The 24,599-nt window shown below is 44.8% G+C and overlaps 1 protein-coding gene across 1 annotated transcript in view; it reads right to left on the minus strand.

Moving 5' to 3' along the window:
* LOC127556967 (rootletin-like) overlaps positions 1 to 17,934 on the minus strand; it is a 30,787-nt gene extending 12,853 nt beyond the window's left edge. Inside the window, exons 1-3 of the mRNA XM_051990473.1 lie at positions 17,700 to 17,934; positions 16,398 to 16,543; positions 86 to 259 (exon numbers count right to left, since the gene is read on the minus strand). Of these exons, the coding sequence (XP_051846433.1) occupies positions 86 to 259; positions 16,398 to 16,543; positions 17,700 to 17,934 (555 nt within the window). The remainder of the gene's footprint in view (positions 1 to 85; positions 260 to 16,397; positions 16,544 to 17,699) is intronic.
* Positions 17,935 to 24,599: the final 6,665 nt, after the last annotated feature.

Below are 24,599 nucleotides of genomic sequence, written 5' to 3' on the forward strand. Positions count from 1 at the left end.
CCCTGGGAAGTCCCTCTGATTCTGCACTGAGTGCAGTGAGGGCAAGGCCGGGAGGGGTGGGCTCCGGCTTGTGCTACACTCCCACCTTGCTCTGCAGCCTCTGGACCAGCTGCGCCTGTTGCTGCTGCCCCTCCTGGTAGGCCTGGAGCCTCCGCTGGCTGGCCCTCTCGGCCCCCTCCAGTTTCCGCTTCATCTCCCAGATGGTGGGACTGCTCTCTCCTTCCCTCTGTCCAGCTTCCACACTCAGCGCCCGGTCCAGCTGAAAAAAGAGGGACCCGTGTGAGACCTGGACCTCTGTGAGACCTAGACCCCTGTGAGACCCAGACCCATGTGAGATCCAGACCCCTGCAAGACCCAGACCTCTGTGAGACCCAGACCCCTGCGAGACTCAGACCCCTGTGAGACCCAGACCCCTGCAAGACCCAGACCCGTGTGAGACCCGGACCCCTGCAAGACCCAGACCCGTGTGAGAGCCGGACCCCTGCGAGACCCAGACCCCTGCGAGACTCAGACCCCTGTGAGACCCAGACCCCTGCGAGACCCAGACCCCTGTGAGACTCAGACCCCTGCGAGACCCAGACCCCTGCAAGACTCAGACCCTTGCGAGACCCAGACCCCTGTGAGATCCAGACCTCTGTGAGACCCAGACCTCTGTGAGACCCAGACCCCTGTGAGACCCAGACCCATGTGAGATCCAGACCCCTGCAAGACCCGGACCTCTGTGAGACCCAGACCCCTGCGAGACTCAGACCCCTGTGAGACCCAGACCCCTGCGAGACCCAGACCCGTGTGAGACCCGGACCCCTGCGAGACCCGGATCTCTGTGAGACTCAGACCCCTGCAAGACTCAGACCCCTGCGAGACTCAGACCCCTGCGAGACTTGGACCCCTGCAAGACCCGGACCTCTGTGAGACCCAGACCCCTGCGAGACTCAGACCCCTGTGAGACCCAGACCCCTGCAAGACCCAGACCCGTGTGAGACCCGGACCCCTGCGAGACCCAGACCCCTGTGAGACTCAGATCCCTGCAAGACTCAGACCCCTGCGAGACCCAGACCCATGTGAGACTTGGACCCTTGCAAGATCCAGACCCCTGTGAGACTCAGACCCCTGCGAGACTCAGACCCCTGCGAGACCCAGACCCATGTGAGACTTGGACCCTTGCAAGATCCAGACCCCTGTGAGACTCAGACCCCTGCGAGACCCAGACCCCTGCAAGACCCAGACCCGTGTGAGACCCGGACCCCTGCGAGACCCAGACCCCTGTGAGACTCAGACCCCTGCGAGACTCAGACCCCTGCGAGACCCAGACCCATGTGAGACTTGGACCCTTGCAAGATCCAGACCCCTGTGAGACTCAGACCCCTGCGAGACTCAGACCCCTGCGAGACCCAGACCCATGTGAGACTTGGACCCTTGCAAGATCCAGACCCCTGTGAGACTCAGACCCCTGTGAGACCCAGACCCCTGCAAGACCCAGACCCGTGTGAGACCCGGACCCCTGCGAGACCCAGACCCCTGTGAGACTCAGACCCCTGCGAGACTCAGACCCCTGCGAGACCCAGACCCCTGTGAGACTCAGACCCCTGCGAGACTCAGACCCCTGCGAGACCCAGACCCATGTGAGACTTGGACCCTTGCAAGATCCAGACCCCTGTGAGACTCAGACCCCTGCGAGACTCAGACCCCTGCGAGACCCAGACCCGTGTGAGACTTGGACCCTTGCAAGATCCAGACCCCTGTGAGACTCAGACCCCTGCGAGACTCAGACCCCTGCGAGACTCAGACCCTTGCGAGACCCAGACCCGTGTGAGACTTGGACCCTTGCAAGATCCAGACCCCTGTGAGACTCAGACCCCTGCGAGACTCAGACCCCTGCGAGACCCAGACCCGTGTGAGACTTGGACCCTTGCAAGATCCAGACCCCTGTGAGACTCAGACCCCTGCGAGACTCAGACCCCTGCGAGACTCAGACCCCTGCGAGACCCAGACCCGTGTGAGACCCGGACCCCTGCGAGACCCAGACCCCTGTGAGACTCAGACCCCTGCGAGACTCAGACCCCTGCGAGACCAGACCCGTGTGAGACTTGGACCCTTGCAAGATCCAGACCCCTGTGAGACTCAGACCCCTGCGAGACTCAGACCCCTGCGAGACTCAGACCCTTGCGAGACCCAGACCCGTGTGAGACTTGGACCCCTGCAAGATCCAGACCCCTGTTCTGTCGGGGTTGAGAAATCTGCTATGGGAACACGGGAGGCTGCAGAAGGGCTGGGTCAGAGAGAAGCTCCCGTACACCCCCAGCGGCCCCACAGGCACCTCAGGAGGCCAGACTGGCCTGGGAGCGGGAAGGGGGCATCTTTGGCCATTTGGGAAGAGGAGCCTGCTCCCGCTCTGCGAAGCCCACATAGGAAAATGTGCCTCACACTGTGGAAATGTGCGTGACGGATCGAATTAGCGGACAGGCATTTCCTGTGGCCCGGCGGTCAGGGGAGATCTCCAAGGGCTGGCAGCAGCCGGAGCTGACGCCGATGTCCTTGCAACAGCACGCAGGGAGGTCACGGCTCTGGAAGCCCCGGAGTGGCCCTCGGGCAGGACGGCTTCTGGGAAATAGGGCACCCGCTGGGCCCCGCTGGGCTCCACGGAGGAGGGCCAGGGAGAGGGTTGGGAGCCGGACGTCCTCAGAGGAGGACGTTGGACCAGACTCAGGCCGGGCTGGGCCTTTGCAGCAGCCCGTGTCCTGGGAGACCGTGCCTCTGGGAGAGATATACCCTCTGTCTCTGCCTGTGTGAGTGCATGACATGCATATACATTAATCCATGTAAATATCCATCTGTCACACGGAGGCTTCCAGGTCAATGAATCTAAATATACGTTTGTCTGTGTTAGTTCGTTGTAGATTTTATTGTAACAGAGATATGTGGATACAGATGTATACAGATTATGTATATGTGTGTGCATATATACGTACGGATGTATACAGATTATATATATATATGTACAGATGTATACAGATTATATATATGTGTGTGCATATATACGTACAGATGTATACAGATTATATATATATATGTACAGATATATACAGATTATATATGTGTGTGTGCATATATACGTACAGATGTATACAGATTATATATGTACAGATGTATACAGATTATATATATATGTACAGATGTATACAGATTATATATATGTGTGCATATATACGTACAGATGTATACAGATTATATATATGTACAGATGTATACAGATTATATATATGTGTGTGCATATATACGTACAGATGTATACAGATTATATATATATGTACAGATATATACAGATTATATATGTGTGTGCATATATACGTACAGATGTATACAGATTATATATATGTACAGATGTATACAGATTATATATATGTGTGTGCATATATACGTACAGATGTATACAGATTATATATATGTGTGTGCATATATACGTACAGATGTATACAGATTATATATATATGTACAGATATATACAGATTATATATATGTGTGCATATATATGTACAGATGTATACAGATTATATATAATGTACAGATGTATACAGATTATATATATGTGTGTGCATATATACGTATAGATGTATACAGATTATATATATGTACAGATGTATACAGATTATATATATATGTGTGTGTGTGTGCATATATATGTACAGATGTATACAGATTATATATATATATGTACAGATGTATACAGATTATATATATGTGTGCATATATATGTACAGATGTATACAGATTATATATAATGTACAGATGTATACAGATTATATATATGTGTGTGCATATATACGTACAGATGTATACAGATTATATATATGTACAGATGTATACAGATTATATATATATGTGTGTGTGTGCATATATATGTACAGATGTATACAGATTATATATATATGTACAGATGTATACAGATTATATATATGTGTGCATATATACGTACAGATGTATACAGATTATATATAATGTACAGATGTATACAGATTATATATGTGTGTGCATATATATGTACAGATGTATACAGATTATATATATATGTACAGATATATACAGATTATATATGTGTGTGCATATATACGTACAGATGTATACAGATTATATATATGTACAGATGTATACAGATTATATATATGTGTGTGCATATATACGTACAGATGTATACAGATTATATATATGTGTGTGCATATATACATACAGATGTATACAGATTATATATATATATGTACAGATATATACAGATTATATATATGTGTGCATATATATGTACAGATGTATATAGATTATATATAATGTACAGATGTATACAGATTATATATATGTGTGTGCATATATACGTACAGATGTATACAGATTATATATATGTACAGATGTATACAGATTATATATATATGTGTGTGTGTGTGTGCATATATATGTACAGATGTATACAGATTATATATATATGTACAGATGTATACAGATTATATATATGTGTGCATATATACGTACAGATGTATACAGATTATATATAATGTACAGATGTATACAGATTATATATATGTGTGTGCATATATACGTACAGATGTATACAGATTATATATATGTACAGATGTATACAGATTATATATATGTGTGTGTGTGTGCATATATATGTACAGATGTATACAGATTATATATATATGTACAGATATATACAGATTATATATGTGTGTGCATATATACGTACAGATGTATACAGATTATATATATGTGTGTGCATATATACGTACAGATGTATACAGATTATATATATGTATAGATATATACAGATTATATATATGTGTGCATATATATGTACAGATGTATACAGATTATATATAATGTACAGATGTATACAGATTATGTATATGTGTGTGCATATATACGTACAGATGTATACAGATTTTATATATGTACAGATGTATACAGATTATATATATATGTGTGTGTGTGCATATATATGTACAGATGTATACAGATTATATATATATGTACAGATGTATACAGATTATATATATGTGTGCATATATACGTACAGATGTATACAGATTATATATAATGTACAGATGTATACAGATTATATATATGTGTGCATATATACGTACAGATGTATACAGATTATATATATACGTACAGATGTATACAGATTATATATATGTACAGATCTATACAGATTATATATATGTGTGTGCATATATACGTACAGATGTATACAGATTATATATATATGTACAGATATATACAGATTATATATGTGTGTGCATATATACGTACAGATGTATACAGATTATATATATGTACAGATATATACAGATTATATATGTGTGTGCATATATACGTACAGATGTATACAGATTATATATATGTGTGTGCATATATATGTACAGATGTATACAGATTATATATATGTGTGTGCATATATATGTACAGATGTATACAGATTATATATATATGTACAGATATATACAGATTATATATGTGTGTGCATATATACGTACAGATGTACACAGATTATATATATATATATATGTACAGATGTATACAGATTATATATATGTGTGTGCATATATACATACAGATGTATACAGATTATATATATGTACAGATGTATACAGATTATATATATGTGTGTGCATATATACGTACAGATGTATACAGATTATATATATGTGTGTGCATATATACATACAGATGTATACAGATTATATATATGTACAGATATATACAGATTATATATGTGTGTGCATATATACGTACAGATGTATACAGATTATATATATATTATATATATATATATATATGTGTGTGTATATATATATATATATATATATATATTATATATATATAGATGTATACAGATTATATATATGTGTGTGCATATATACGTACAGATGTATACAGATTATATATATATGTACAGATATATACAGATTATATATGTGTGTGCATATATACGTACAGATGTATACAGATTATATATATATATATATGTACAGATGTATACAGATTATATATATGTGTGTGCATATATACGTACAGATGTATACAGATTATATATATGTACAGATATATACAGATTATATATGTGTGTGCATATATACGTACAGATGTATACAGATTATATATGTGTGTGCATATATATGTACAGATGTATACAGATTATATATATGTGTGTGTATATACATATATATGTACAGATGTATACCGATTTGATATATATGTATACACACACATACATGTGAGTGTATGTGTGAGAGATCTACCTGTAATTGTCGTATACAGACATTTCTCTATACATGAGAGACGTATATCTCCACATCTATAACTCTCTCTCTATACACATTTATCTATCACAAAATAATCTACAGTAAACTGAGTAGCAGAGAGTTAAAGAAGAAGTCACCTCCAAAAAGAATGAAGACAAAAGCATGGATGAGAACAGGAAGTACAATAATTCTGGGGGATTCGGGGGAGTATCCCCTGAGTGGCTGAGACCTCTAATTCCTGGTAAAACTGAATGGAGGTGGAAATTTAAAAAAAATGACCAAGAAGAGAAGTGTGGATTTGGGATCAGAAGATCCCTGAGTTCAAATCCTGCTTAGGACCTGTTGAGTCCTAACCTAACCATTGAACTTCCTGGCCTCTGTTTCCTCATCTGTCACACGCGAGGGCTGGACCAGACAGCCTCCGAGACTCTCGCAGCTATGATCCCATGATTACAATTTGCCAAGTGCTTGATATGTTTTTTTTTTCAATTTTAATTATAAATAAAAACCCAGCAAATGTGGACATTTTGCTATATAAAGAAAAGTAGGTTTTATATGAAACTGGGTTTCTTTTACATGGTTTCTCCTACCCCTCCAAAGAGTCTATTAAATTTTCCATGGCATTTCCTTCCGTTCTCTCCTTTGATCCTTCCTCCCCCAGGCAGTGGTCAGAGAGAGAGTGTGGGATGCGGGCACGGCTGTCAGAACCCCTGAGGTCACCTCCCTCCAATTTGAGACACCACCCATGGATCTTCAGTACAGTTTCACCTCTGTGGCCACTGGTTCTCGGGACATCTTCAAAATGAGAACTTGGGGCTACATGATCTATCTCAGGGTGACTTCTTCTAAATCTACAATCTTCCTACAGTTATAATTCCCATCCTCTAGATGATGGAACAGTCTCCGAGAGACTGAAGAGACTTGCCCATATAATAAGGGACATCTGAGGCAAGATCTGAATCCAGGATTTCCCCCTCACCATGGCCAGCTGCTGGTCCCCTTGGAAGCGGGGAAGAACACAATTTCCCTTCCCTCCACCCCCAGGTTCAGAATGTTCGCTGGGACGTTGCCCTTGGCAGCAGGAGCCCTTTCTCTAGTGAGCCCGAACACGTTCTCCACACTTCCCTGTGCCCTCTCTGGTTTTCACCCTCATGAGAACTTGCCGCCAGAGCCCAGACACAGCCCGGTGGCCAAGGGATGGCCAAAGGCATTTTCCGGCCGCTCGTATGCCAACCGTGATTCAGAAACACCAGCAACTGGACGGGAACGGAAAGGATGTGAGGGAATTAATCGGAAGGATTACTGAATTATGAATTAATCGGTGTGGCAGTGAGCTCAAAACCCAAAGATTTTTTTGTTTTGTAGCTCAATCGCTCCTTGTAGAGAGCACGCAGAGATAAACAGGAAAGAGGCAATAGCCATGAAGGCCGGAACCGCGTCCTGGCTGGACAATGGTGAGAATGGTTGTTGGTTGGCCCTTGGGGGAAGAGAAGGAAGGAATGGCTGGCTTAGGAAGCAGCGGGGAGCACCTCCTGGGGGAGATTTTCTCAGCATGCTGAGTGTACATGCTGAAGGGCACCCTGAATACTTGTTCTATAGCAAGCCCTGTTCTCTTGATCTAGAAGGAGCGGTTATCTAGAACACATTAAGAAGATTGCTCTTGGCCAAGGGTCATCCAAGACGATTAAGGAGAGAGCCCACCCCATCCCAAGCAACTCATGGCATTTGTGGGTGACTCTCATTGGTAGGAAGTTTCATCTTATATGAAGCCCCCGTCTGGCTCCTTTGAGACTGGACTCCTTCGAGGAACAGCTGAAATCCCAGTCCTTTCCCAGTCTCCCTCCATTCATCCTGTGTCTGTGTAGTTGGCACATAGTTTGCTCTCTCCCCTTTGAGGGCAGGGACCTCGTTTTTACCTTTCTGCATAGCCCCAGCACTTAGCTGCTCTGGAGGTGCTACTAGAGCATGATGGGACAATGGCAAGTCCAAGACGCTCTGACCCAGTTGAGGCTCACAAGACCTTTTTCTAGCCAAAGGGAGGGACCGGGGCTGGGGCTTCCCCTCTCTCAGAGTCTATTAAATTTTCCATGCTATTTTACTGTCATTCCCTCCTTTGATCCCTCCTCCTCCAGGCGGTGGTCAGAGGGAGACTGATTCTGACTCTTCTTCAAGAGGGTTGGCTGGAATTCCAAACTTGCCCTAACTTCCTAAATGGCCCAGTTCTAACGAACCTGAACACCTAGGGACCTCAAGTTTCCTGAGTAGAGCAGAGCAGATTCCCAGGCAATATCACTTCAGCCCCAAGGACTCCTCAGACTTAGTCTACAGTCTATGACTGAAATTAAAATCTATGACTTAGTGTACAGTCTCTGACTGATTGAAACCAAAATCCATGATTTCGTCTACAATCTATGCCTGAAATCAAAATCTATGACTTAGTCCATAGTCTCTGACTGATTGAAATCAAAATCTATGATTTAGTCCATAGTCTATGACTGATTGAAATCAAAATCTATGACTTAGTCCATAGTCTCTGACTGATTGAAATCAAAATCTATGACTTAGTCTACAATTTAAGAATGAAATAAAAATCTGTGACTTAGTCTACAATCTATGACCGATTGAAATCAAAGTCTATGACTTAGTCTACAATCCACCACTGGCTGAAACCAAAGTCTATGATTGAGATTAATTGTTTTTACTCGAGAAGGTGGTGTTGTTTAGTAATTTTCGATGATGTCCAGCTCTCCATGACCACACTTGTGGTTTTCATGGCAAAGCTAGATGGTGTAGTAGGAATCAGGAAAACTCATCCTTCTGAGTTCAAATCTGGCCTCAGATACGTCCTAGATATGTGACCTCGAGCAAGTCTCTTAAACCTGTTTGCTTCAGTTTCCTCATCTGGAAAATGAGCTGGAGATGGAAATGATAAACCACTCAAGTATCTTTGCCAAGAAAACCCCAAAGGGTCACAAAGAACCACACAGAACTGAACAATAAGAGCGGGGGAGGACACAGTATTGTTAGGAAGTTTCCTGTAGAAAGCTGTGATTTGTTTGTTTTGTGTCTTGAATTATGGGATTCTGTGAGGTCGAAGTGGAGAATCTCTACCGCATAAGGGACAGTTAGAGCAAAAACACAGAGAAGGGAAATGAACCCCATTTGTGAAGAGTGATATTTGGATCAGACAGTAGTGTGTAGGAGAGAGGCTAATGTATCCAGAGGCTGGAAAGTTGCAAGGGTGCTGTCTAAATTGCTCCACTGCTCACAGAGTGTCAGTGGGTCCCCTTTGGACCCTCTAGGGTTAAATACAAATTCTTCAGCTCTCCTCTACTTCACTTAATTTGGAGGCGTCTTCCTTTTCCCGCTCTTTATATCCCTGGAAGATCTCCAGATGCTATTGAGGTGCCCAAGCATACAGAGTTAATAAGGAGCCGAATGTGAACTCCTTGAGACTGGAACTGTCTTTTACCTCATTTTGTATCCCCAGTGTTTAGCATGGTCACCGCACATGGTAGGTGCTTAATAAATGTTTATCATATCAGTTCCTTTTGGATCTAGGTCCCCTGGCTCTAGAGTCAATGTTCTCCCCATTCCAGCAAAGCTTCTTTCCCTGCTGTATCCACTCTGCCAACAAGGCTGTGTAGCACTTCATCTTTGCATCCTCGGGGCTAGGGCCGTGCCTTGCACACAGTAGGGGTTTATTAAATGAATGTTGAATTTCACTGGTCATTGTTATCTTAGCTCTTTGGAGTTGGCACCCATTCCATTTAAACTCGTGCACAATAATGGTCACATCTCCAACAGAAAATTCTCTTCCTCCTTGGGACCCTTTCCCTTCCAGTTCTGGAGTCACTTGGGCAATATTTGTTTCTATCTGCCTAATTATTCCAAAGAACAAAAAGAAATTGTCTTGCACGCAGAAACTCTGGTTGCAACAATGACCACTTACGATTATATAGAAGATTTGAGATCGACAAAGCTCTTTCCTTGAAACCGCCCTTGGAGGCAGAGAGTGAAAATATCATTTATGGAGAAGGTCCCTGGAGTCCACAGAGGTTGGGAAGTGATTTGTCTGTGGTCACACAGCTGGTAAATGAAAGGGTCTGAATGTGAGGCTAGCCAAGTCCAGTCTCTGGTTCACTCTGCTGTGTTGCATCAGAGATTTGAGATGCATTTCCAGTGGTCCGTTCTCCCTAGACAACAGCTGACCTCCTCCAAACCTGTGTACTCCAAACCTATTGGATCCCAGCATTCTTACTGATTTCCCGATCCAATTCCCACCCATCTATGTGGCTCCTCTGTTGCCAGGTCTAGTCTTATTTCCATAGTCCATGCATCTCTTCTTGAGTCCAGATCTCTGACTCATGAAGCTTAGTAATCTGTTTGTGAGATTCTTGTGGCTTTTTATTCCTACAGGACTCTGTTCCCAAAATCCTCCCACTCTGGGTGATATTTTACTCCAAGACCAGAAAGATCCTCTCGGTATCAGGGACTGAGGTTGGGATTCTTTCAGAGAGGATCAAAAAACCAAGGACATTATGGAGGAGAGGAGAAGGAGATGCAGGGAGACTGGAGAGGACAAATGGTATCTCAGTTTCCTAAACCAGAGCTTTCCTCAAAGGATGCTTGAGAGACTTCTGAGAATAAGAGAAGCTCATGGCTCCCGACAGCTGGGTTGTGGAGAGGGCTCAGTAGGTCACATCCATATTCACTTCCCTGGATGAGAGTCTTTGTCCCAGTCATGACCTTCCAAGAACCTTCCTCATGTACCAGCAAGTTTCAGAAAATGGCAAGCAGCCCATGAAAATCAGCCTGCTGGTGCAATTTGTTTTGCATTCTCAAGTTATCAAAGATCAAGCTGGAAAGCAGTTTTTCCTGGTGGTAATTCCCTTAAGCTTTCCATTTCCAGCAACCGGGAGAAGAGATGACCAGCCAGGACAGAGTGTGATATGAGTGGCCTTCACCTCCTGCCTCCACAACTTTGCAAGCAAGGGTTGATCTTTGTTTTCTACAATCTCTGCTCAAAGTTTGGTTTTTGTGACAACTCCTTGTCATGGTCCTCTCAGACTAGGTCTAAGTCTCCTTTGAAATTTCATCATCATGTCCCACTTCCCAATGTCCATAGGAGGTAGATGATCATCTGAAAGGGGAAGGGTTTCGGGAAGTGCCTCCTACTGAAGGTGGCATTTGAAAAGTCTCGAAGAAAGGCAGGGACACTAAGAGGAGGCAGAGAAGACAGAACGTTTCAGGCGTGGTAGAAGTGGAGATTCCATTAGACCCCCTAAAAAGTACTCAGTGTAGCTGAATCAGAGAGAGTATGGAGGGCAGTAAAATGTGTTATCCTTGATCTGTTTCAGTCATGTCCAACTCTTCATGACCTCATCTGGGGTTTTCTTGGCAAAGATGCAGTGGTTTGCCATTTTCCCAGCTCATTTTACAAATGAAGAAACTGAGGCACACAGAGTTAAGTGACTTGTCAAAGTCATATAACTAGGAAGTGTCTGAATACTGATTAAAACTCAGGAAGCTGAAAATTTCTGTTCACCATGCAAGTGCTGTATGCCCTGGGACATCATCTGACTGTCTGCAGTGCAATGTAATGAAATGTAAAGTGTAACAAGATATAAAAGTACAAAGGGGTCAGGTTATGAAGAACTTTAAGTGCCAAATGGAGGACTTGTATTTGATCATGGAAGTAATAATGAATTACTGGAACTTATTGAGCAGGGAGTTGACATGGCTATGTTTTAGAAAAATGACCTTGGTAGTGAGTGGAGGATGAACTGGAACAGAGAGAGACTTGGATCAGGGAGATAATAGTTCAGACAAAGGGCGATGAAAACGTGTTCCAGGTTGAGTGAATGGAGAGACGAGGTTTATTATTTTTTATGGGGCTCAACAAGTAGGTGGATAACAGTGACAGAAAACTTCTTTTATCAATTTTGGACAAGTCTAACAGAAAGATAAAGGAAAAATATGGAACATAAGAAATTTCTGGAGAAATTAGATTTAAAAGAATTCTCTTAAATGGGACAGCAAAAGAACATATATTTTTCTATACCACATATAACTTTCACAAAAATTGACCATGTACTGGGATACGGAGATTTTGCAAACAAATGCAAAAAGGCAGAAATAGTAAATATATCCCTTACAGATCATAATGCAATAAGAATAGAAACTGGTTCAGGGACCACAAACAAAAAATACAGACCCAAATGGAGACTTAACAATAACATGTGAAACAATGAACAAGTCAAAGAATAATCATAGACATAATAACTATGTTAAGAAAATAATGATGATGTAGTAATATATCAAAATTTCTGAGATGCAACTAAAACAGTTAGCATGTTGAAAATAATATTTTTATAGTCATAGATTAACAAAGTAGAAAAAAAGATTAAATGTGCATTTAAAAATAAAAAACAACTAAATAAACAAAATAAGCACAAAAGAAGAGATATTGTTAGATGAAGAAATAGATAAATTTGAAATAGAAAACATTAAAAGATAAAAATGGTAAAAAACGATGTTTAAGAAAGACTAATAAAATTGATAAACCCTTATTAGCTAATCTGATTAAAAAGAAGAAAGCAAAACCTCAAATCAATAAAAGAGAAAATGATTAAAGTAAAAATGACAGTACAAGTAAAAGAAAAATGAATAATCAGAATGTATCAGCAGAATAAAAATAGAGAATGCAAAAGAAATAGAGGAATACCTTCAAAAATATGAAATTCAAACTAACAGATCAGATAGACATCTTAAATAACCTGATTTCAGAAAAAGAAATAGATCAATCTTTAAAGAAACTACTCAAGTGAGGAAAAACCCTTGTTATTTTCAAGTTATTCTTAAAAATAGAGAAAGAACCTAACGAGATCCTTTTTTGAGAAAAATATAGTCCTACTATGTAAATCAGAGAAAGATAAAATGCAGAAAGAAAACTATAGGCCACTTTTATCAATGAACACTGAGTCAACAATTTTAAACAATATCTCATCAGATGACAGCAATTTTTCCAAAAACTTATTCATTATGATCAAGTGGGGTTTATGATGAAGATGGAAGGATAGTTCAATATTAGGAAAACAATCAACATAATTATTCATATGAAAAACCTAAACATCTGAAACCACATGATCATGTCAATAGGTGCAGAAAAAGCCTTTGACAAAATACAACACTTTTATGCTAAAAACCTTACAAAGTATAGGCATAGAGAGAGAGACTTTAAAAACATCTCAAATAATATTTATTTAAAGGCCAAAACAAACACCATATACAATGGGAATACATTAGAACCTTTTCCCAAAAAATACTGGAGTGAAACAAGGATGTTTCCTCTCCCCACTATCATTTGATATAGTTCTTGTAATGCTAGCAAAAGCAATATGGTAAGAGAAAGAAATTAAAGATACTAAAGGGTAAAGATAGATAAAGAGGAGAAAAAAAGTCCCTGTTTGTTGATGATTTGAAAGTTTATTTGGAAAACCCCAGGAACTCAGTAAAGATGAGATAATAGCTTCAGCAAAATCTTTGGAGACCAATCTCCCAAAACACACAAAATTGAGTATAAACTCAAGTACAAAGCATTCCTTAAATAAGGGACCTAAATAGGAGATACATTCAGTGCTCATGGCTGTGTTGTGCCAATATAATAAAAATGATGATACTAAATTTATACTCAATGCTATATCAATCAAATTACCAAGGGGATACTTTACAGAATTTGATAAAATAATAACAAAATTTATTTAGAAAAACAAAAAATCTAGAATGTCAAAAGGAGTGATGAAAAGAATGAAGAAGGGGGATAGCATTTCCATTCTTCAAACTAGATTATAAAATAGAAGTCATCAAAACCATATGGTATTAGTCAAAGAATAGAGAGATCAATGGAATAGATTAGACAAGGGAGATTAAAAACAATAGAATTCAATAATCCAGTGTTTGACAAAGTTGAAAACATAAATTAACTGGGGAAAATTTCCTCTCTGATAAAAAAAAATCTCCTGGGAAAACTAGAAAGTAGTCTATCAGAAATTAGGCTTAGATCAACATCTTACAACCCATTACAGAATATATCCAAAATGGGATAAAATGTTAAAGATTAGACTGTAAAAATGATTAGAAATAGATTATATATTCTCATAGCAATACTTTAGAGATGTATGCTTGACTAAATAGGAGAGGAAGGAAATTTCATAAGATAAAATAGAAAACTTTTGCATAGGCAACATTAATGTGAAGGGAGAAAGTTGAATAGGAAAATATTTTTGTATCAAATTTCTTTAGCAAATATATACATATATATGCACACATACATATGTGTAAGTATGCATATGTTTATGTATGTGTGTATGACTAATAGTTATTTCTTCTATAAATAAAGGATCAAAGGATATGAATAGGTCATAGGATATGAATAAACAGTTCTCAAAAGAACAGAAAAATATTCACAGCCATGTGAAAAAAAATACCAAATCGTTAAAAAGAGACACATAAATCAGAACAACTCTGAGATTTCACCTCACACTTTGCCAATAGGAAAAAATGATCCCTCCAAATCATGGAGTTGTGGAAAGATAGGTACATTAATATATTGTTAATGAAGTTGTGAAATGTACAACTCTTTTGGATAGCAATTTATAATTATGCAAACAAGGTGACGAAAATGTTCCATTTTCTTTGAATCAAAAATTCCATTACTGGACTTATACCCCAAAAAAGACATTGGAAAAAAAGTCTCCACATGCTCCAAACTAGTGTGTGTGTGTGTGTCTGTGTGTGTGTGTGTGTGTGTGTGTGTGTGTGTGTGATAAGAATTGGAATCAAAGTCGATGCCCATAATGGTTAAAGAAATTGTGGTACAAGTGTAATGAAATATAACTGTAACGTAAAAATGGTGCATGTGGTGAACATAGAGAAGTCAGCAGATATAAAGTATATAAAGTCAACAGACCAAGAAAACAATATACATGGTGATTAAAATGTTACTGTTGTCATTGTTTTTTGTTCTAGAAGAGGAGCCTAACACTGGGGAGGTAAAGCTATGAAATGCTAATGAATTGGATTTAAAGGAGTGAAAGTTGTACAGAGTCTCTAGGCTCACTTTCCCCTCCAAAGCCATCTGAATACAGTGACCAGACATAGATCAGGACCACTGGTAATGGTCTTGGACTCAGTGGGAAACCTTGACTTTTCAAGCTAAGGCCTTTTAATTAAGGTCTCAGTTTGACTGAAGCAATACCCAATCAGTGATTAAGATTAAAAAAACAATGGAAGGAATGACATACACCAAAAAATCATGAGTGAAATTATAAAGATCAAACAGGATTAGAGAGGAAAAATACGAGAGGACAACTCCCCAAAACCATCTCTTGGTGGAAGTGGGGGATCTTCAGGGGTTGTACATTGTCCAGGGTTTCAAACTTTTCCAATGATTTGGAATTATCTTGTTTTTCCCTCTCTAAAAATACCTTTTATCATATGGTGCAGTTCTTGGGGAGGGAATGGAAGGATACATGGATACTATGGTGATGGAATATGTCAACAAGAGTCTTTTTTTTTTTTTTTTTTAAAGATGAACCAATGATTAAAAACTCATTTTGAGTCCCAGAGAAATAACAATGAAATATCTCTCCATACTTATGGCAGAGATGACTGCGACAAGTTTTATCAACATTGAGATTCTATCTCTGGCTGGCATATTTTGATTAATAAGGGCAGGCTCAAGCCAGAGCGAGGAGAGGTAGACTTTTCCCATTCCCACAATACTCAATTATTGTGACATAAAGACAGAGCAAATAAATGGATTTCAAAAAACAAAGTGTATTCCAAAAAGCTACAAAGACATAGAGGTGATTTAGAGAACTGAGTTGAGATATGTTAATTAGCCCACGTTCCTTCTTGTGCCTCAGTTTCCTCATCAATAATAATGAGGATGTTGAACTAAATGATCTCTGAGGTCTCTTTCGGACCGAAGTCGTGTATGTCTAGGAATCCAAAGAAACCATGTGCTTAGACGGAGGGTTCACCTTCCCCAACATCTTTTCCTGTGAATGACAGTGGATTTTGGTTGGAGTGTTCTCTTACCCTCTCACTGACTGCGTGGTGTTTGCTGGCAAATTCATCCCTTTCCGCCCGGGTCTGGGCCAAGAGGTCCTCGAGCCTTGAGAGCTCATCCTGCAAGAGCTGGTTTTCCTCCTGCGTGCTGACTCTAGAAGGCGCTTCCCAGAGACCTAATGGCAGAGAAAAGATGGATGTATTATTGGACAAAGGCCGGAAGAGGATGGTGGGCTTTTCCTGCAGTGGTCTTCGGCAGGCAGACGTTCTACCTTTGAATTCGGGCTCATGGATTGGATTATAAGCAAACTTCTAAAGACCCTGAGCTTCCAGGCAGTGAAGTTCCTGGTCAAGAGGCCTTTATCTTTTGTTTTCGTCAGGGTCAGGGTGGGGTGGTGAAGTGGTGAAAATGTGTCTGGAGACCCTGGAGGAGGATGAGTCAAACATAAGTGACTAATGGGGTGGGGGAAACGCCACCGTGACCCAGCCTGGGATTAAGGATTCCTGAGAAGCCTCTCCCAAGACTGCAGAGACATGAAAATAAACCGATTGATGCCAAATTGGTCACTGAGACGAGACTTGACTTCTCTCCTTTCCTTTTCTCTCTCTCTCTCTCTCTCTCTCTCTCTCTCTCTCTCTCTCTCTTTCTCTCTCTCTCTCTCTCTCTCTCTCTCTTCCTTCCTTCCTTCCTTCCGTAATAAAGTTAGCAAGTTTTAATGGCAAGACAGTGCACAAGATGTGGTGCGCAAACATAATAAATGAGACCCCCTTGAAGATTGGCAGCACCATGGGCATCCCAGGAGAATCTGTCGCTCTGTAGAGCAGACTCTGTTTCCCTGTTTGCTTTTTTAAAAATCTGGTTGGCTACTTCAGATCATTGAGATTCTATCATCCATTTATGTGGCACATAGTAGGGGCTTAATAAATCCTTTTTGTTGACTCTCCATCTGTCCAACAAGCATTTATTAAGCACCCACATGGGACAGGCATCATGCTAGAGAAAGGGGATGAGGAGACAATGAACCAGTCCCTGTCCTCAAGGTGCTTCCATTTTTTGCTATGGGAAACAGTTCAAAGTCGATGCAAAAGTAGACAAAGTGCAAAGTGGTTTTTCAGGGGAGTGGTGCACCCTCTAGGGGGATGTGGAGAGGCCATAAGTAGGTAGCAGCACTGGGGTCAGTGAAACACCAGCTTGGAGGGAGGAAAGCATTCTGGGAATGGGGGGCTGCCCAAGCAAAGGTTTGGATGGGAGATAAATGGCCAGGGTGGGGACCGGTCAGGGTGGAGCAATGGAGCTGGTGTGTCTAGGTCCAGGAGATCTCGGACTTTTACCTTGGAGGGGGTCCTCCACCAGGCTGCCAGCCACAATCTGCCGAATCCGGGCAGGGACGGGGGTGGGCGCGGGCCGGCCCCCCTCACCCTGGATGGTCAGGGTTCTGTCTTCGCTCTTGGCCTCTGGGCTCAGGACCGTGTCTTCTAATTTCTGGAAAGTACGCAACCAAAGAGCATCACAAAGCTGCCATCCAGCACCAGGACCAGCGAAGGCCGCGGGATGATTGTAATTCATGGCCACAAAGAGATCCCCTTCTTCTGCGTGAGCCAAGTGACCCCTTCCAAAGATTCACCTTTCCCCTCTGCCTCAAGCATGAATGGGGATGGGAGGGGGCCAGGACAGAGCAGCGTCTTTTTTAGGGATGGGAATCCCTTAGAGGTCACCTGTCCCACCCTTGATTCTACAGCTGAGGACAAACATGTCCAGAGGACTGGAAGGGCACCGGAGAGATCGAATCTCACTCTACAGATGAGGAAACTGAGGCACGAGGAGGTAAAAGGCTGGCCCCGAGTCACACAAGCAGGAGATGTCAGAGGCAGGATGTGAGCAGAGAACTCTCCCAAGCAGCACTCCCTGCTGAAGAAGAGAAAGAGGCTCCAGGGAAGAAGGGGAGGCACTGCATTTCCCAGGGGCTCCTCTGGAAAGAAGCCTCTGATTAGAGTCCTGGGCCCTGGGGGGGGGCAGCGGGGGCCCGAGGTCTTTTAGACATTCCCCAGAACTGGGGAGAGTTTCGGAGAGGGAGCTGACAGGTGGGAGGAGAGAGAAACGCACGATCACTTTGGGTTTTCTGCACAACAGCTACTAAAAGCAACTCATTTGTTCTCATAGGGACTCAAAGGCTGCAAAGAAAGCGTCTTCCCAATGATCAAATTAGATAATTTTATAAATTGTTAAATGGGATATTTGTTAAGCATGTACCAGTATATGGCACATATGTATGTAGATGCTTAAGTGATTGTTTCCTTCCTTCCTCCCTCCCTCCTTTCCTTCCTTCCTTCCTTCCTTCCTTCCTTCCTTCCTTCCTTCCTTCCTTCCTTCCTTCCTTCCTTCCTTCCTTCTTCCTTCCTTCCTTCCTTTCCATTTACCTTCCTTCTTTCATTCTAATTTCTTTCCCACTTTCTTTTCCTTTTTTCTCCCTCTCTTCCTTTTCTCACCTTTTTCTTTCTTCCCCTTCCTTTCTCCCTTCTTTCTTTTCTTCCTTCCCTCCCTCTTTTTTTCTTTCTTTCATTCTTCCATATGATCCTTATCCCCCATCCTCAAGAATGTTGCAGCCTGAATGAGAACAGGAAGTCAGGATCCCCGGGTTCTAGAACCAGTTCTGTCTCCTCCTAATGGTACACCCGTGTGGGTGCAGTGAGAAGCATGTTGAACGTGACATCACAAGCCCCGAGTCCAGATTTTAGGCTCTGCCCAACACCACCTTGTGTAAACCACTTAATGTCTCTGAGCCTCAGTTTCCCCATTTGAAAAATGTGAAGGCTACATTAGGTGACCTTTAGGTCTGTTCCAGCTCTGGGCTGATGATCCTGGGATCCATTTCAGTGAATTGTCTCCTTCCTGTCAGCTCAGTTTCCTGGATTTTTTGGAGAACTCAAACCCCGAGATCCTCGTCATTCCTCCCAGCCCAAGCATTGGATTCAAGAGAGAACAGGGGTTTAGTGCAGATGAATTTCTGGTGGATGGACTGGAGGGAACCCCCCCCCAAAGCACGTAGGGAGTCCCGTGTAGGGCAAGGTGCAACGTGAGGCCTGAGCACTGAGGCAGCTGCACGCGGGCGACCGAACTCCCCCATGGGGACGTGCCTTCCAATGCCAGCTGCAGGCCCGGAGGTGTCAGCCTCCCTCCCCCCCAGCCTGTTTCCTCATTTGTTCAATGAGGTACACGAGGGTGGCAGTGTCCTCCTCAAAGGGATGAAGGAAAAAACCAATGCGAAAATGGGTGTAAATCCGCCAAAGCTGATGGGCTGGTGGCCATTTTTTGTGCTTTGTTTCTAAAGAGCTGGGGGCTTTAGGCACCGTATTTTCCGGAGGAGGGAACAGGCTCCATGAACTAGTGACACATGGCAATCGAGGTCAAAATTGTTCCCGAATGCCCGTTTTCTGCCTTGTTCCTACGATTATCACAGAGGCTTCCTGCCACATTGGGGGGATGAGGCAGGGACCAGAAGCCCCCAGAGCTGGTGCCCGCCTCGGAAGATCCTAGAGATGATTGGGCAAAGCTCACCCAAGATTGTGTGTGTGTGTGTGTGAGTGTGAGTGTGTGTGTGAGTGTGAGTGTGTAAGTGTGAGTGTGTGAGTGTGAGTGTGTAAGTGTGAGTGTGTGTGAGTGTGTAAGTGTGAGTGTGTGTGTGAGTGTGAGTGTGTAAGTGTGAGTGTGAGTGTGTAAGTGTGAGTGTGTGAGTGCATGTAAAATTGTAACGTGTTCCCGGGGGCCCCCCATTCCCCCAGGTCCCCAAGCCTTGGTGTCGTATCCAGCCCTCGGAGGCGGCCAGATCTTGTTATTTTACCATCCCAGAGTCACTAATCACTACGGTCCCTTCTCACACCCCCCTCCCCGGCTCCCTCCTTTATTGCCTCTAGTGTATCCACAATCTTCCCGGGGACTCTCTTCCCTCAGAAGTCAGAGGGATTTCTCTGAAGCCCTGCCTGGCTCCTCCCTCTGCCCCAGCCCCCATTTTCCCTCCAGCTGCTCTCCGGTTCCCCATCCCCTTCTGCATCAGATCCCAAGCCCTGTGTCTGTTAAAGCTCTTCACTGGCCGGGGGCCTCCTCCCTCTCCAGGACTCCCCCCCTTCCTGCCTCCACACACCCCCTGAGCCCCAGTCCGGCCCCTTGGTGGCTCTCACGAACGCCCCCCTTCCCCCATCCCCCCGCTCCGTGCTCTCACCGGCCATCCCCCAGGCCTGGGACTCTCTCCTCCGAGCTCCCCTCCCACCCGGCCCCCCAGAGCTTCTCTCCGCCATGACTGCCACGGTCTCGTTTCTTCTGCGTCCCCCACCATTAGAACACAGGACCCTCGAGGACAGTTATCGCCTTCCCTCCTATCTCTGGCACAGAACCGGTGCTTGATGCTTCGGCCTGGCTGCCCTGCTCAGGGCAGGAGGGATGGGCCCAGTCCACGGCCTCCCTTGGAGGCGGGAAAGCAGGTTGGGCAGTGCTAGATGATCCGAGAGGAGCAACTGAAGGAGAACCGGCCCCCCTGGACCCCAGTTCCATGGCCTGGATATTGACTCTTGGGGAAGCCAGGAGTGGAAACGCAGCCGGGGGAACGTGCGGCCATGGGAGGTTTGGGCCCAAACAGCTGCATTTGTCCCTGGTTCCGCTGAGACTGAGGCAGGCCCGGGTTTGGGATCACACGGCAGCTAAACGGGCGACTGAATATCTTTATTCTACTTATTCTGTATAACGTCAATCAACGCGTGCTAAGTTGAGGTCTTTTTCCTGCTTTTTCCTCTTCCACGCTTTTCCCCTTTCGCTCTGATTTTTCTCTCCCAACATGATTCAGGAAGCAATGCGTATTAAAAATAAAATTTAAACATTATTCTGTACATATAGACACAGGGGAGCGTATCAGGAGTCGGGAAGATTCAGCTCCTCGAGTTCAAATCCCAGTCCCTTAACTTAGCGGTTGTGTGACCCTGGGCCTCGGTTCTCTTCAAAATAAAGTGATTGAACGAGACCAGAAGTTCTTAAGCTTTTTTGCGTCCCGGCCCCTCCAACAGTCTGCTGAAGTCTGGGGATCCTGAATGATGTTTTAAAATGCATTAAAGGAAAAGAAATAGGATTAGTGAAAAGAAAGCCACCCTATTCTCTCTGTCCGGGTCCCTGGACCCTCAGAAATCTGGCCATGGAACTTCAGGACTAGGTGATCTGCAAGACCCCCTCTAGCTCCATATGTTCTGATCTCCAGTCTTTTAAACCTCCCTGAGACTTAGTTTCCCCTCTCTGTAAAATGAGGGGTCTGGAGCCAAAAGGGGTTCCCAGCCCACTGCCAACCTGTGCTCCCCATGAGCTTGGGGGGCTTTCAGGGGGCTGGACACAGACGTGTCTTGCAGAGAGGGCCGTCCCAGTGAACAAAGGCGTTCCTTGCTTCTCTTCCCCTCCCCCCTTTCTGCTCCTTCTCTTTCCCCATCTCGTGTCTTCTCCCCTCCCCCATCTCCTTCTCCTCCCCTCCCCCTTTCTGCTCCTTCTCTTTCCCCATCTCGTGTCTTCTCCCCTCCTCCATCTCCTCGTCCTCCTCCTCCTCCTCCCCCTTTTCCCCTTCACCCCAGGGTATCGGAGGCGCCACATGTTAACGGGAAGGCAGCTCTACATTCATAAACTTCAGTCATTGCTAACGTTTACAGTAGGTCACTTATTAGCAAAGCCGTGGCCGAGGAGCCCTTGCCAGGGTAATGGGATCCAGCTGCTGCCGCTGCTCGGCCGCACACTCAGGGCCTGAGGGGAGCTGGAGCATCTCGGGCCTCCCCTCCGTGTTGCTGACGTCAGCGGCAGCTGGAGCTGGGAGGCACTGCCCGAGCCCTGCACCGCTCAGTGTCACAGCCAGCAAGATTTCCCCCCACCCCCAGCCCTGCCCAGAGCCCTTCCTGGGGGAGCCCAAGACCCACAACCCCCCCTCAAAAAAAATACTCTCCTGCAGGAGCCCAGGATCCACTGCCCCCCAAAAAAATCTCTTCTGCAGGAGCCAGAACCCACTCCCCCCATAAAATACTCTCCTGTAGGAGCCCAGGACCCACTGCCCCCCCAAAAAAATCTCTCCTGCAGGAGCCCAGGACCCACCCAAGCACCCAGAGCCCTTCCTGGAGGAGCCCAGGACCCACTGCCCCCCCCAAAAAAATCTCTCCTGCAGGAGCCAGGACCCACCCCTAAGCACCCAGAGCCTTTCCTGGAGGAGACCAGGACTTCCCCTCAAAAATCTCTTCTGCAGGAGCCAGAACCCACTCCCCCCATAAAATACTCTCCTGCAGGAGCCCAGGACCCACCCCCATGCACTCAGAGCCTTTCCTGGAGGAGACCAGGACCCACTGCCCCCCCAAAAAAAATCTCTCCTGCAGGAGCCCAGGACCCACCCCTAAGCACCCAGAGCCTTTCCTGGAGGAGACCAGGACTTCCCCTCAAAAATCTCTTCTGCAGGAGCCAGAACCCACTCCCCCCATAAAATACTCTCCTGCAGGAGCCCAGGACCCACCCCCATGCACTCAGAGCCTTTCCTGGAGGAGACCAGGACCCACTGCCCCCCCAAAAAAAATCTCTCCTGCAGGAGCCCAGGACCCACCCCTAAGCACCCAGAGCCTTTCCTGGAGGAGACCAGGACTTCCCCTCAAAAATCTCTTCTGCAGGAGCCAGAACCCACTCCCCCCATAAAATACTCTCCTGCAGGAGCCCAGGACCCACCCCCATGCACCCAGAGCCTTTCCTGGAGGAGACCAGGACTCCCCCTCAAAAATCTCTTCTGCAGGAGCCCAGAACCCACCCCCAAGCACCCAGAGCCTTTCCTGGTGGAGACCAGGATGCTCCCTCAAAAATCTCTCCTATAAGAACCCAGGAACCCACCCCAAGCACCCAGAGCCCTTACTGGAGGAGCCCAGGACCCACTCCCCCCAACCCAAAAAAAACTTTCCTGGAGGAGCCCAAGACCCACAGCCCCCACAAAAAAATCTCTTCTGCAGGAGCCAAACCCCCCCCCCAAGAATACTCTGCTGCTGGAGCCCAGGACCCACCCCCAAGCACCCAGAACCTTTCCTGGAGGAGACCAGGAGTCCCCCTCAAAAATCTCTCCTATAAGAACCCAGGAACCCACCCCAAGCACCCAGAGCCCTTACTGGAGGAGCCCAGGACCCACTCCCCCCAACCCAAAAAAAACTTTCCTGGAGGAGCCCAAGACCCACAGCCCCCACAAAAAAGTCTCTTCTGCAGGAGCCAAAACCCACTCCCCCCAAGAATACTCTGCTGCCGGAGCCCAGGACCCACCCCCAAGCACCCAGAGTCTCTCCTGGAGGAGACCAGGAGTCCCCCTCAAAAATCTCTCCTATAAGAACCCAGGAACCCAGCCCAAGCACCCAGGACCCTTCCTGAAAGAGCCTAGGCTTCCAGAGGCAGAATCTCTTCTGTTGAAACTACCCCCACCCCACCCATGACTCCCCTCTCCATAGCTTTTTTGGAGAAGCCCAGGATACCTCCTCCTCCTCCTCCCCCGTCTCTCCCAGAGGAGCTGAGGACCACTCCCCCCACACAACCACCTTTAGCTGTCCCTGACTGGAACAAGTCCAACAGGGGCAGAAACACCCAAATCTGCTTTGAGTCTGGAGCTGGAAGAGATCTTCAAGAACATGTGGTCAGTTTCTCTCATGGAATGAGAAAGACTTGAGTTCAAATCCTGATTCAGACGCTTACCAACCATGTAACCCCGAGCAGATACCTCACCTCTTTGAGCCTCAGCTTGCCCATCTTGGGGGTGGACTTGAGGACTTCTAAAGACCTTTTCCAGCCCTAAATCTGTGACCCCATGAACAAGCATCTGTGGAGTATCTGGTACCGGATGAACCTTTGTATCAGAACAAGTTCATTAGAACACCATCGAGAGTTCTTAAAGACAATGCACTTTGGCCTAAGCTTCATGTGCTGAAGGACAAGCTCTCTCAATTCTCCATCCGGCTGCGTATTGCAGCCTGGACAAAGGGTCCGGCTAAATGAAAGGATGATCCTTATTGAAGTAACAGGTTCCCTTTTCCACCCAACACAAGTGGTCTCCAAGACTTATACTACTTTCACATGATGAATTACAAAGTTGATTCAAAACTGTGTTTCATCCTGCTTGCTTTCGGTGCTCCTGGACGCAGACCGGGAACATGGTCTCAGCCTGGGGAAGGTGGTTGCAGATTCTGGAACGGTTTTCTGGCCCA

This window comes from Antechinus flavipes, chromosome 3 (assembly GCF_016432865.1).
Source record: "Antechinus flavipes isolate AdamAnt ecotype Samford, QLD, Australia chromosome 3, AdamAnt_v2, whole genome shotgun sequence".
NCBI lineage: Eukaryota > Metazoa > Chordata > Mammalia > Dasyuromorphia > Dasyuridae > Antechinus > Antechinus flavipes.